General features: G+C 45.7%; 1 protein-coding gene across 3 annotated transcripts in view; it reads left to right on the top strand.

Moving 5' to 3' along the window:
• HDAC7 (histone deacetylase 7) overlaps positions 1-14,615 on the top strand; it is a 235,504-nt gene extending 220,889 nt beyond the window's left edge. For all 3 annotated transcript variants that reach the window (XM_087710652.1, XM_087710653.1, XM_087710651.1), the window contains 5 exons: positions 4,648-4,766; positions 5,782-5,915; positions 8,240-8,324; positions 11,762-11,894; positions 13,209-14,615. In XM_087710652.1, coding sequence (XP_087566778.1) covers positions 4,648-4,766; positions 5,782-5,915; positions 8,240-8,324; positions 11,762-11,894; positions 13,209-13,251 — 514 coding nt within the window. In that variant the 3' untranslated portion in view covers positions 13,252-14,615. The remainder of the gene's footprint in view (positions 1-4,647; positions 4,767-5,781; positions 5,916-8,239; positions 8,325-11,761; positions 11,895-13,208) is intronic.
• The last annotated feature ends 663 nt before the right edge of the window (positions 14,616-15,278 follow it).

The following is a 15,278-nucleotide window of genomic DNA, read 5'->3' as shown; positions in this document are numbered from 1 at the left end:
GCAAGCCGAGTTAGGATAGATTTCTCAAAGCTGGTGCTCCCCAGATGTCTGAGATGACAACTTGTTTCATCTGGCATCATGTTGAGGATGATTCAAGGAGAGCATCTGGCAGGTTTGGTCCCACTTTAAGGCCAGATTTAAGTGTGCTTTGTTCCTCCTTGCAATAGCTCCTGTGCTAATTCTGGAGCTGAGCTTATCGTTTGATGTAAGATGTGAACCCTTTGCTACCCCAGCGCCAAAGATCAGAACTGAGGAACAAAGTAGGCAGGATGATTTATTTGAACAAGTTTACTTTTTAGTAGCCTGTAGGAACATCGTCTAAAGGGCTGCAAGCATGCCTGTTTTTCTTGGCTGATTGTTTTCATCATATGGGACAGGAAGGCAGGGAACGGGGCGGGCAAAACTTCAGAGTCAGGGAAGGAAGCCTAAGAGTGTTTATACTTGGAAGTCAGGCTCATGAAGTCCAGTGGGATTTTTTCCAAATAAACATGATTAAACATAGGATCAGGCTGTAAATCTTTCTTTCCTGGGTTGTCAGAAGTTGCACGCACACCTCCGCTGGTAGCTCTGACATACTTTCTCCATCTCCTCTCCCCTCTCCATTGGCCCACAGTCCTGGCAGCTCCTACCAAACTTCTGAAAATGTTAAAGACCAAACCCGTTCAGTTCCTTCTTTTGTGACTTAGAGCTGTTATAATATAGTTTCTCCCCAGGATGTGAAGTCAATGACAGAGGCACTATGTTAAGAGTCCTCCCTCGTGCCATCATCATCCCAGTTGCTAAGAACTGTTTTGCTAAGCTTCCCATATACTCATAGCATTATTATTTTTTTTGAGTATACAAGTCACCTTCCTGTTACAGACATTATTTTGCTAATTTTTCTGCAACCATCCAGTAAGGCAGGTCAATGTTATGATCCTCATGTTGCTGAGAAGACCGGGGTAAGAGACAGTGGCTCTGTTGTATGTTAGGGTTAGGGTTAGGGTTACGGTCTTTCTCATTCTTAGTTGAGCTTCCTAAGGCCAAAGTAGAGGTCATGTCTGGTGTATTAGCAATTGTATGGTGCAACCCAGTGGTGGGTTTCAAATTTTTTTAGAACCTCTTCTGTAGGTGTGGCCTGCTTTGTGGGAGTAGCTTGCCGGCCATGTGACTGGGTGGGAGTGGCTTGCTAGCCATGTGACTGGGTGGGCGTGGCCAACTTGTAAAATGTAGTGAAACTCACTTAACAACGCTCTTGCTTAGCAACCAAAATGATGGCTCAGAAACTCTGGCATTTGAAGCACGCAAGTCTTAAAGCTGTCAAGTTACAAGACCCTTGCACCCCTAACCCTTTAGAAAAAAAAAACCCAGGGGTGTTCAAACTTGACAGCTTTAAGACTTGTGGACTTCAACTCCCAGAATTCCTCCTCTCGCTCTTCATCTTGATGATGTGCGGACAGGCGGGGGGAGGGAGCTGGGACCGGTTCTAAACGGCACTGTGGATTTTTGGAACCTCTTCTATAGAAGAGGTTAGAACTGGCAGGAACCCACCCCTGGTGCAACCAGTAATGTAGGAAAGCAATACGGAGCTACATCCTGTTCAAGAGAAACATTATTTCCTCACCTATTCTAGGGTTTCCGTCTCAAATTTAATTTTGGAAACTGCCTTAAGGTTGTAGCTATGACAGACAAAGCAACTAAGTGGCTACAGAAAGATGACTTGAGAGCTGCCTGAGACCTTGGAGCTTACCAGCGGTCCACCTTTGCTTTTAAACAGTGGTTCCCAACGTGAGGCCCATGCCCCACAAGGGGGCAATTTGATTTTTTAGTGGTGGCATTTTGGACCTTGTGTAAACCACGTTAATGGCCTCTGCATCAGTAGAGCTTACTTTTCGAGTAAAGTAAGAATTATATGTCCCAGGGGAGGCATCAGGATTTTAGAGATGCTTAGGTGGGGCATGGCCAAAAAACGGTTGGGCACCACTGTCTTAGAAGAATCGTTCCTGCAAATACTGAGGCATCTCTTTGGCATTTTGAATTGTTCTGCTGCGTCACCACTCTATAGCATGCTGAGGAGCTGTGTTCTGGTGAGCCTCTTACACCCCCCCCCCAAAAAAAACCCCACCCAGCCAAGAGTTAGAAGAGCTTGGGAATGCCATATGGTCAGAGCTAGCCTTTCCGGCCTGATGAACGAGACCCACAGCACTTGGCAGAGTCTCCCTTTTGAATCGCAAGGCCTAACTGTGCCAAGCCTGGGCTCTGGCAAAAGGCCACCCTCCCACAGCTGCCCAGCACATGTGCTTTGATTGCACTTAAAAGGGCTCTATAAATAGTTTCTTTCCCCTGCCCCACAGAGCCCCACTTTTGCTCCACGCAGAAATGCAGCTCCCAGGCCCCGTGCCTCTTTGAGCCGCTTGCCAAATGCGATCTAGCTGACGGATGAGATTCTCTTGATGTCCCAGTGGGGCAAGATGGAAGGCCTGTCAGGCTCTCCGCGTACGAGGTCTGGGAATGAGGCGGGGCATCAGGGGAGGAGTTCCAATCCAAGCCAGCTTCCTCCCTGAACTGGTTGGGAGCTGTTCCAAGCCGCCTTAAACTGCCATTGTCTCCCAAAGAGGGCTGGATGATGGCTTTCTACGGGAAGAGCACGGACCTGCTTTCAAACTCAGACCAGTTAACAGAGCCTGGAAAATAGCCCAAGGAAGGGAGATATAAATCGACAGAATGCTCTTTAACAAGAAAAAAAGAATCTCTGCTTTTCTTGGAGGTGGGGAGGAAATAGTAGTTTTGTAGACTGTGAATTGATGAGCCTGAAATTATATACACACAGTCCTTGCTTGATATTAGAGGTTGCAGGAGGTTGGGGCCGGTGGCCATTGGTCAGGCACCTCTCATGCTGAGTTGCGTTCAGTTTACCTTCTCACCAAAGTTATTTTCATTTGTTTAGCTTTGTTTCGTTTGGGGTGGTGGTGGTTGGATTTTTAAAAACTTAATGCGGTCAAGGGTGGGGGTAAGGGGACATTTTATACCTTTCATCTGCCAGAGAGGTTTGGGGTGGGATTTCCTGCTAAAATTGCTATCTTCCACTTGAGCAAAATTGTTTATATGTTTATTAATGGAAAAAATGCTGAAGAGGAAAATGGAAAAATGCTGGAGGGAGGGGGTTCACACACTCACTCACACACACACACACACACACACAGATAGAGAGACAGAGACAGAGATGGAGAGAGACACAGAGAGAGACAGACACGCACACACACACAGAGACAGAGGCAGAGAGACAGAGACAGAGAGAGAGACAGAGATACACACACAGAGAGAGACACACACAAACACAGAGACAGAGACACAGAGACAGAGACACAGAGAGAGACACACACACAGACATACACACAGAGAGAGACAGAGACAGAGAGAGACACACAGAGAGAGACAGACAGAGAGAGACGGAGAGAGACAGAGACAGAGAGACGGAGAGAGAGAAAAAGAGAGAGACAGACAGAGACAGAGAGAGACAGACAGACAGAGAGACAGAAAGAGACAGAGAGAGAGACAGACAGAGAGAGACAGAGAGAGACAGACACAGAGAGAGAGACAGACAGAGACAGACATACACACACAAACAGAGACAGAGACACATAGAGAGACACAGAGAGACAGAGATAAAGAGAGAGACAAAGAGACACAGAGAAAGAGAGACACACACAGAGAGAGAGACAGAGACACAGAGAGAGAGAGACAGACACACACACACACACACACACACACACAGAGAGAGACGGAGAGAGATGGAGAGAGAGAGAGACGGAGAGAGAGAAAGAGAGAGACAGAGAGAGAGAGACAGACAGAGAGAGAGAGAGACAGGGAGAGAGAGAGAGTGAGAGACAGACAGACAGACAAAGAGACAGAGAGAGAGAGAGAGAGACAGAGAGAGAGAGAGAGGGAGAGAGAGAAAAGGAGGGAGAGAGGGGGTGGGGAGAGAGCGAGCACTGTTTCTCCAAGACAGATTCAGCCCTCAAGAATGTATCTGGTATGAAGAATTGTTAAAAAGTAATTTCCTGAGGGAAAACTGTATATAGCTGAGCATCACATGTGGTTGGAAGAGTCATACTTTGGTGTCCCATTTTTAAAAAATTAACTGAATTTGTCCCATTGAAAGAAGTGGGATGAATTGCGATTTGGGGGGTGGTGGTGGCAACAGGGCAGGAATTCTCTCAAGATGGCCTCCCTTCCATTCAGGCAGGGGCCAAATCCAGATTTGTTCAACCTCAGTGTTAATATGGGCCTCGGGAGATCTAGTGATTTCCATGATATTTTAAATTATTTAGTATAACACTGTGCCTAGTTGCACAACTTCTTGTCCTTTTCACGTTTATACTTCAGCGTATCATGGAAATGAATTATTGCATTTTTTTAAAAAAGAAACAATAAAAGAGATCTAGCAGCATTGCGGAACTGGTATAAATGGAAAATTACATGTATAAAATTGTTGCTTTTTTTTTCAATCATACCCCATCCTGGCCCATCACGGTGCCTAAGCAAAGCAACGATTTATGTTGTGAATAAAAGCCTGATGCATCCAAGAAGTCCAGAGAGTCACTGATGCTAACCATCCTGATTTAATTTAATTTCTGAATTTTAATTTCATTTCCTCCTCCTTTGCAGGACGGTGGTGATGCCAATTGCCCAAGAGTTCTCCCCGGATGTGGTGCTGGTATCTGCAGGCTTCGATGCAGCCGATGGCCACCCTCCTCCGCTGGGGGGTTACAAAGTCTCAGCCAAATGTAAGGGGTCCTTCAAGGTGGCAGTTAATCAGTTAAGAGTGATGGACACTCTGATGGGAGAATGGGCAGTTTGCTCTTTGCCCAGAGAGAACATCTGTCCAGCTGTTGCCTGAGGACTCTGCAGCATCTCTAAAAGGGCAATACTTTTGAGAGCTTGAATGATCATTAAGAGGAAATGCGCCAGAGAGGATATCTTACCATATAATGGTTTTCTTCAAGTTTCCTTTCATGATTCTTTAGAAGCATGTGAAAGGAAACCAATTATGATAGGGATTGCGAATCTTTTCAGCACCGAGTGCCCAACTGGAACATGGGTGTGTGCCGGAGTCCCGGAAACCTGAAAGCCAGCTGGCCGGTGTGCATGCGTGCGCCAGCCAGATGGTCTTTGGGTTTCCGGGGCTCCAGCACACACTAAGATCGGTTGGCGGGCATGCGCGTACCGGAAACCAGAAGAGCAGCTGGTGGCGTGTGCCCACAGAGGGTTCTGCGTGCTATAGGTTTGCCATCACGGAATTATGACAAAGATGAGTTGTGTGGTCAGAGTTGTGTGTGCAGCAGTGGTGGGATTCACTTACCTTCCCTACCGGTTCGCAGATGTGAGTGTGTGCTTCTGCGCATGCACAGTGCTCGCACGTTATGTTAGGGTGGGCAGAGCCTCCCGCAGCCGCCGCTACCAGAGAGAATTGGCTGAATACCATCTCTGATGTGCAGGCTTTTCTTTTGTAATGCCCACCTATAGGCTTTGCTTAAAGACCAGATCTTTGCAGATGCAGAACAAGAAAAACGATACAATCCTCCTTGAAACATGTAGAACACCTTCTCTAGCAGGAGAAAGGTCGTGGAGAGGGTTTCAGGAAGCCAGAAAATTTGGTGAGAGCAGAGTTAGATGACTCACCAAAAAAAAAAAGGTTTCTCTTCTGTTCGTTTTTTGAGGGGAAAGGATGTCCTCAGTCTCTAGCCAGGAAGGGCTTGCACTCTTGTCTGATTCCCTGGTTACTTTTGGTTTCCTCTGCAGGTTTTGGTTATATGACCAGGCAGTTGATGAATGTGGCTGGTGGGGCTCTCGTACTAGCCCTGGAAGGAGGCCATGATTTGACCGCCATTTGTGATGCTTCGGAAGCCTGTGTGTCTGCTCTGCTGGGTAACGAGGTGAGTTGATTTGGTGCAGCCTCAGCCTGTCTCACTTGGTAGAACAAGTAGACACTCTCAGGAAACAAGTAGTTTCACAAATTATCTGATCCATTTTGGACTTTAAAGGAGATAATCAACTTTTTGAATTGCACTCAGGGGAAAATAACATGGAAGCCCGTGCTGTTCATACAGCAGTAGTATAATATGGGCAAACCCTGGAGTGACAAGGACTGCAATCACCACCAGACTCTGGACCCAGTTGCAATTTCTGGATGGTCTTCAAGAGACCAAGCAAAGTACATTTCCATAATCCCACCAGGAAGTGACCAGAGCATGAATGGCCAAGAAGATCTTTTGGTCCAGAAATGGGCACACAAGATGGATATGTGCCAAGGATCCCCCAGGCCAGGAAAGAGACGAGCAGACTGTGCCACTCGCATTTAATAATCTAGCAACATTGACTTTATAGATACACCATGTTGCAACATGCTGAGGGGTCATTTCTAGCAACTGTGGCCAAACAAAACTGGACCCAAGTATTTGAGCTGGCTTAACTAAAAATCCAATACAAAGAGCTTTGAGCCAAAGTGGCTCTTTTGGCTTTTAAAGACCACGCCAGCCCCACATAATAACTTGATGAGTCATTTGGGAACCTCATGATACCATCAGTTCCTGCAGAGGTGGGTTGCTGCCGATTTGTACCTGATTGGGCAAACTGGTAGTAAACTGGTGGCCAGAGTCTCCACCCATCTGCCCAGACATTTCTGCACATGCGCAGAAGCATCACATGTGCAGGAGCGCACCCGAACCGGTGGTAAAAAAATTGGCAACCCACCTCTGAGTTCCTGGTTCAGAAGTTGGATGCGCATGCACAGAGGAAGCCCCTTTCTATAACACCGCCCCTGCACAGACACATCCCCATTTCCCCCAGTGCTATTGGAGCAGAGTCACTGAGAGGAAAGGGGAAACCATGGAGATCCTCCCCTTGCAGGTGTCAGAAACAGTGATTTTTTTTGTTTTTTGGAAGATTCCTTGGGGAGAAAAAATTTGGTCCCTCTCAGTTCTACAAATGTTAGGCAGGGTGGTTAGAAAAGCTCTCCACCTTAGCAATCCTGATCATGATCACTAAGTTTCTGTTGTCATGAGCTGTGGCAACCAGTGGTTTGTTCTGCCAGCCAATATCAGGTGGCTACTGGAAAAGCTCAAAGGACTCCTCATAGCTGGGCACTCCAAGTAGTTCAGCTCAGAGGTCTCATGGAGGATATGGGCTCTCCGCCCACAATTCAGAGAGTGGATATTCCTTTTTGGAACATATTGAATATTTGATCTGGATTGAGTCTTGGTTGGTTCACCCTCATCCCAACCATTACCTCACCCGGGCACTGATGCAGGACCTCCACAGCTGCTTCAGATGTCCGTGAGAATTATCAAACTCCCCACTCTTCTCTTGGCAAGGGTCATGCCTCAGGAATGCTCAACAGTCTTTCCAACATCAGGTTTGAATGAGGATCAACATGGATCGAGAACAATCATTTCCATTCCAAAGTGGCTGGAATTGAATGAGCACCATTCCCTTGCACACCTTTTCCTGGGACGAGAACGTTGGCCGCCGGCCTATGTTAATAACTTCTCAAATCCAAATTAGTTTCAATGATGGCTGCTTTTTAAATTGGCGGGAGTCTTTTCTCCTCCTCTCAGTTTTACAACCTGCTTACCAAGCCAACTGTCTCTTCATTGATAAATTTAATCAACCATGACAGCCAAAGATATAGCCCAGGGTGCCTGGCTGCAGATCTATAACTTACGTCTCCATGCCCATTTATCACTCTGTCCTTGTTTTTGCCAACTTCACAGAGCTGCCGGTCACGCTTCCCCCAAAATGAAGATCCTCCCTTATCCTCTCCTCCTTTCCCTATTGATTATATTTTATATGTGTCTGCGTGGGTGCATATATAAATAAATAGGTGGGTGTGGGTTGAATTGCTTACAGTCCAGGCAATCTTTCCCAGGGGTTTTGTATAACTCATTCTAAACATGCCTCTTTATTTAAAAGAAAGTAAGTCCAGCTTAGTTACTCACAGAGAGCTATAACAAGGAAATCCTATTATTTTGTTTATTCACTGAAAAAAAAGCATCCCGCCTAATTTAGAGCCATGATATTCTGGTACCAAGCTGTGATCCTCTTTCAAATTTATTTTTTGTGGCCTGCTGGCAGTTGCCTTTCAGCATGCATACGTTAGCGAGCGCACCTTAGCGAACAATGCACTTGCTGATATCCTTATGGCCCCTTCTCTTGCCTCCTTTGCGCCAAACTTACAGATAAACCTCTTTTTATTCTACAGCTTGAGCCTCTTCCGGAAGAGATCTTGCAGCAGAAACCTAGCACTAATGCTGTGCACTCCTTGGAGGCGGTAATCGAGGTGCAAAGTAAGTGGAGGGATTCCTCTTATTGTGAAGGATAGAGTGGGCACATGGAAGAGAGGAACTGCTACAAGCAGCTGCTTGGCACTGCAATGGTCTTCGGGAATGCCTTTGAGAGACAGGAGGAAGAGACACAGAGGACTAGGCAGTGGTCAGATAAGAGGCAGCTTAGCCTGCAGAAATAATGGGACCGTGGCTAATGTCTCCAAGGGGCCCTCCCTAGTATCTTGGGCCTTGTAATGGCAAGCGGTGACTGATATATTTTCAGACTTACAAGGTTCTGTTACTTTACAATAATGTTAGTACTCATAGATAGAATCTCTTGTTTGGACTGCCTCTGAGAGTTGATACCAATCTTCCAAATCTGAAAATACCAATCTTACAAATCCGCACCACATTTGCAGCCAGAAAAGTTAGGGATGGCCACTTCTGAGATATTTGCCACACACCAATTCTTTTTAAGTGTTTGTTTTTTTTTAATCAGGGCAACCTAGTCTACCCAAATATGGGACGGACCATATGGCTTGTCAGGGTTCCAAATAGCATCCAAAATTAAAACAGAGTCCAAGGCAAAGTATTGCTCAAGGTTCCAATTTATTAAGAGGGCCATGTTGCCACATCTGAAAGCTTCCCAGTTTCCCCCACCTCCCGTGGTTTGGTTTGGTTTATTGGATTTATATGCCGCCCTTCTCCCAAGGACTCAGGGCGGCGTACAACATTAAAAAAAACACATATTACAAAACTTTAAAAAAATTAAATAGAATATCCCAAACAAACCCAATTAGGATTAACAATAACATTTTTTTAAAAATTCGATTAAAATTAACAATGATCAATAATTTATTTTGTTTTGTTCAGGCCAGGCTGGCTTGCTGGAAAAGCCAACTTTTTAAGGCGCATTGGTACCGTATTTTTTGGAGTATAAGATGCACCTTTTTTCCTCAAAAAAGAGGCTCAAAATCTGGGTGCTTCTTATACATCAAATACAGCAATTTTTTGCCTCCCGAAGCCCCACCCCCTTCACCAAAATGGCTGTGCATACCCTTATGGAGGCTTTCATAGAGCTCCTGGGGGCTGGAGAGGGCAGAAATGAGCAAAAAATGGGCCTATTTTTGTCCCTCCAGCTCCCAGCAGCACTCTATAAGCCTCCATAAGGCTATGCATGCAATTTGTTTGGCAAAACATGGGCACGTTTTGTGAAAAATTGGCCTTTTTGCTCTTTGTTGCCCACCCCCCACCCCCAGAAGCACTCTGCAAGCCCCTCCTCCAAGGCTATTCATGCTTTTTATTTGAAAGAAACTGGCCCGTTTTCGTGAAAAACGGGCCGTTTTGGGGAGGTTTGCAGTGCCAAAACTTCCCCCCCCCCTTTTAGAAAGCTTTTTAGTTAGAGTGATTGATGAGAATTACATTGATCAAGTGCTGTGCCAGCAGAAACAAGTCTTAGGTTGTCAGCGATTGGATAAATGCACCAGGAAACATCTACTCACCTACCTACCTACCTACCAGGGGTGGGTTCCTGCCAGTTCTAACCTCTTCTATAGAAGAGGTTCCACAAATCTACCATGCCTTTTAGAACTGGTTCCAGCTCCCTCCCCCTGCCAATCTGCACCAAGCTTGCCCCACCCACCGCTCACTGATTGGCTGGCTCACCAATCGCCCCGCCCGCCTCTAAACCTTAAAGTCTTAAAGCTGTCAAGTTTGAACACCCCTGGGGGTTTTTTTCTAAAGGGTTAGGGGTGCAAGGGTCTTGTAACTTGACAGCTTTAAGACTTGCACACTTCAATGCCAGAATTCCTGAGCCAACATGACTGGAGGAGGAATTCTGGGAGTTGAAGTCCACAAGTCTTAAAGCTGTCAAATTTGAACACCCCTGGGTTTTTTTTTTCCTAAAGGGTTAGAGGTGCAAGAGTCTTGTAACTTGACAGCTTTAAAATTTGCATGCTTCAAATGCCAGAGTTTCTGAGTCAACATTTTGGTTGCTAAGCAAGAGCGTTGTTAAGTGAGTTTCACCACATTTTACAAGTTGGCCACGCCCACCCAGTCACATGATTGTCAAACCACTGCCATTCAGTCACATGGCTGGCAAGCCACTCCTACCCGGTCACATGGCTGGCAAGCCACTCCCACAAAGCAGGCCACACCTACAGAAGAAGTTCTAAAAAAAATTTGAAACCCACCACTGCTACCTGCCTACCTTCTCTCTCTCCCTACTACCTACTTACTGTATTTCTCTCTCTCTCCCTACCTACCTACTATATTTCTCTCTCCCTCTCTATCTACCTACCTACTTTTTTTAAAAATTTGCCTCTTCAAAACCTTGGTGTGTCTTATACTCCGGTGCATCTTATACTCTGAAAAATATGGTAGTTGAAAGTTCAAGATCTTACCCCACACCCACGAGCCCGTCACATGGTCCAATCTTCCACTACCATGCTGGCAGTTTCACCCATCCAGTCCCGGTCAGGTGCAGAGGTGCAAAGACAAAGGATGACCTTGGCTTTCTAGAAGGAATTTTGTTTTGGCTATATAGCATCTACTCCGTACAATCCCCCCTCCCATTTCCCCACAATAGAAAATGCATAGTAGAATAATAGAAATTGTGACAGGCCAAAGATCCAAAAGAAAATAGGGCTTCCGCTTTTGCCTTTCAGCCCCAATCCAGGACCCTTCACAGGGAGTCACTTCTGCAACAAACTATTTTTGTGTTAAATTTATATTTACCAACAAGGAATTTACCTTTATTTCTTTGTCGGTAAATATACATTTAACACACCGATTCTTTTTGTGGACAAATCTGCCTTTTACCTGCCTAGCCTGCTACTCCTGTTCCTCCTCCTCCTCTTCCTGTCTCCCAAGGACATTCTCACACACCATATTTAACAAATTCTTCAATGCAATGACACTATTGTTAGTGTAGCAGTAATATAGAAACTGAGTGGTACAGTGACAGGTTAAAGCCCAAGAGACTCTGATGCAAGTAAAAAAACAAACTCTCAGCCCAGTCTGCCTCCCAAATTTGTGATGAAAATTAAAGAATTCCAGGCGAGAAGGATGAACTACCCATGCAATTTTAGGATCTGTGGAAAGAAAGGTAGATTCTTCCTATTGTGTACAGTTTGCAATCTCAAACTGCAACATTTTTAAAAAAAAAATTGAATTGTTCCTAGTTAGCCCAGATCTGGAATAGCTAGAATCCAGCTGGAATTGTGAAAAGGGCTATAAAGCGCAGGGTATGTTCCAAGCTTGCTGTATTGAGCCTTTAACTATCCCCCCCCCCCCCCCCGGTGCTTTTACAACACAGCTGAATTTGTATGGAGGGTGTGAAGTTTCAAAGCAAGTCCCCTCAATTTGGAACCTTGGATACACTGTGTGACTCAGTCAAGGTGGGTCCCTCTGCGCATTGTGTGCTGGAGCGGACACTGATCCTGCCTTTTCTCTTCTAGGCCAGTACTGGAGCTCTGTACGTCGTTTTGCCCCCACTGTGGGGTATTCAGTTTTGGAAGCCCAGCGTCATGACGTGGAAGAGGTGGAGACAGTGACCGCACTGGCCTCACTTTCTGTAATGGCCGAAAAAAAGTGAGTGTGTCCCTTAATTATTAAAACCACCCGTCTGCAACGTAGCTTTGGGAAAATGCAGGGGTATCAAATGTTGAAGCCAGAGCCGAGGTGGCGCAGTGGTTAGGGTGCAGTACTGCAGGCCACTTCAGCTGACTGTTATCTGCAGTTCAGCGGTTCTAATCTCACCGGCTCAAGGTTGACTCAGCCTTCCATCCTTCCGAGGTGGGTGAAATGAGGACCCAGACTGTGGGGGCGATATGCTGACTCTGTAAACCGCTTAGAGAGGGCTGAAAGCCCTATGAAGCGGTATAAGTCTAACTGCTATTGCTATTGCCAAGACTAACTTAGCCAGGCGAGAGGTGCTTCTGAAGTCAAAATTGTCTTGGGCAACAGCACCAATCAAAGGCTGACCCCATCACATCCCCGTTTTTATTTTGAAAAACTATTTGCCTGCTGGAGCATTTTAATTCTACGCTCCCTGCCATAAGGGCAGAAGGAAAGTTCCCCCATTTTACCATCTGCATGCAGCGCTACTTTCAAGATGTTGGGACCTCTCGCAAATTGGTCTTGAAAAATAGCTGTAGCGCATCTACCTACAAGGTGAGCCGAGTCCAAATTGCAGTTCAGGGAGGCGTGCAGAGTAGATCAAGTCTGACCGAAAGGGAGAAGCCACAGTTTTGGAAACAATAAATAAAACCAGCATCACAAATAACATTGATTGATTGGGATCCGGGAAACATGAATTTAAGTCCGTGTTCTCCCATTCACCTTTTAAGACCGTTGGAAGGATGGTCTTTAGTGTAGCAGCTGTGGAAGCATGTGGAAGATCGATGGCTAGGGTTTGCCCAAACTAATTAATTCCTACTTATTTTTGCATCCCTCTAATTAAAAATAAGAGCCTGCTCTCCAGAGCCAAATCTAAGGGACAGAAATGAATTTACCTTAAGGTCAGATTGCACTTTATCCTGGCCCCCATCCCCAAACTGTTTAATACAAGCATGTAAATACTGCTCCATACAGTTGTATTTGGGGAAATTTATGCGACATTCTGCACTTTTGGGAAATCCTTTAAGAGCAACTCTATGTGAGGCACATCTCAGACCTGCATTATGCTGCAGTAGGTAGGTAGGTCCCTGGGGCAACTCAGCTCTCTGACAGACAAATCTCTCTGCTTCCTTTGACTCCCTCCCTCCCACCTCCCTCACCTCCCAGAACTACAAGTCCCAAGCAGGACTTGAATGTTTGACCTATTTATTTCCAAGCACGTGACATAGCTTGGATTTGATCAGTGTCTTTTCCTAATCCTTAATGTCTTGGCTTCTTCTGCTTTAGGCGGCAAGGAGAACCAATGGAAGAAGAGCCCATGAACCAATGAAGAGCTGTTCTATCCTCCAGCAAGAACACATCATTCTTTGTGGCTTGTTACTTGTATCACAGTCCTGGCTCTGGTCTGCCGCAAAAGCCCACATTACCCTCAGCCATTAAAGCTGGAAAACTGACTCCCAAGTGCAGGCAGAGAGGCTCTGTAGAAGAAGGCATATGGTAGACCTTCCAGGATTAATAGCTACCCCTGGGGTGTTACCACGTGCACAATTCTGCCAATGCAAGCAGCAGAAACAGAGGACACAGGAGAGCAGCTGTATGGACTGCCAAATTGGACATTTTACTCTGATGTCGGGGTGGTGCCTTTCCCCTCCAGAACCAAAGATGTCCATAGAGTGACCCTGCTGTACAGGAGCCCAAGTCATTCTCCTTTTTTAAAGCAAAACTTGGTCCCTCGGTTGAGGATGTCCCATCATCAAGGGAGCTGGACTGTGCATGGAGAGAACGTTCGGAAGACAAACATTGGATGTCGGACAATAGCCAATATCTTTGTAGGACTGACCCAGCCCAGTTCCTACTAACCACTGTCCTAATTACACCTTTTTGGTCTTGGACCTTTTTAATTTGCACTATTACACAGATCACACAGGCACAAACTTTGTTCTACCTTCCATAGGATTTTGTGGGAACAAATTGCACCTCCTTGTGGACTTGAGTCCTTGACTTGACCATTCCTCCAGCATCAAGGAACTATGAAAATGCATAGCCCTGTGGTGCTTGTGACTGGTTGGTTTGTCCGGATCCATAAAAGTAGGCAGCCTTATTCCAAAGAGTAAACGCCAGGGGTGGGGAATGGGGGATGGATACTGTGAGCAAGATAGACTGTTCCTCTATTATCCGAACCAGTATGTGGCATTTGAATTCCCTGTAACTTTCATTTCTTGGGGATTTCTTTTTCTGTACCTGTTAAAACAACAACGCAAGTGCCTATGCAAGAGCCTTATTATTCAAATGAGGAGTTAATACCTTCCATAGCTATCCACTTTGTGGGATAATGGAAGGTAACTCACTCTAATTGGATCCGGCTGCTGGCACAACCACTTTTCTACGGATGAAAGGCACTTCATGTGAAATGTGCATATCTGTTTTGCTTTCGTATCGATTGGGGTCTGCATGTGCTGAAAAGTTGTGTTCAGTCGCAGCATCCCAGGCATCCATGACAATGATCCACACATTCCTAAATTGAAGAATCTTCCACACGGGACATTTGTCGTGTTCAAGGGGGTCTTTCTTACTGTTCGTAGTGAGATTGTGTATTGGGGGGGAGGGGGAGGCCAGGCAAGGTATGGAAGAAGGATGTAAAATATATACCATGTGCTGGATCTAAGCCACCCAGTAAATTGAGCCTTTGCTATAGTTCTAAGTATGTTGCTTTTTTCCCCTCCTCGCAGCCAAAGCCAGAATTATTTTTCAGACATGTGGCGACATTCACATACACATTCCTCCAGCATCAGCAACACAATTCAGATCTGTCCTGCCACGCAGCAACGTGAATCTTCCCACTGTAGCTTCCTTTTGCCCATGGATGTGGGAAACAGATGAAGCCAGACTGAGTCGGAGTGCTGTGAATAGCAGTGTTTTGTTGTTTTTTTAAAGCACCCTACCCTGAAAAGACAGCCATTAGTTTCATACATGCAGACAATGGATTTCTTTTTGCTCAAATGTCTTTTTTTGTATCTGGCAGATTCTGGTGCTCTCCCCTCCCAAATGAAATCCGTGAGTAGATAAATTACAATGCCATCCCCAGACTGACAGGATCGAATGACCTGGAAACAGATTGTGTTGTATCAGATCAAAAATGGACAGTGCAATTTCTTGACATTTTAAGAAAGTAAACATACAGCATTGAACATGACTGTAAACTAGACTTTTGTGTGGTTATCGGGAGAGGTGGGGGGACTTCAGTTCCACCTGAAAACCCCTGATCCTACTTACTTAAGTTCCTCCAAATGGTGAGTCTGGAGTTGAAATGTTAAAGACGAACTTCAAGGGATCACTTACAACCGTGGTCTCCAAGGA

This window comes from Thamnophis sirtalis, unplaced genomic scaffold, assembly GCF_051295495.1.
Source record: "Thamnophis sirtalis isolate CommonGarterSnake01/CBP01778 unplaced genomic scaffold, rThaSir2_p1.2 scaffold_3, whole genome shotgun sequence".
Taxonomy (NCBI): Eukaryota; Metazoa; Chordata; class Lepidosauria; order Squamata; family Natricidae; genus Thamnophis; species Thamnophis sirtalis.
The sequence above is the reverse complement of the archived record's forward strand: the minus strand, read 5'-3'. Positions and strand labels throughout refer to the sequence as shown.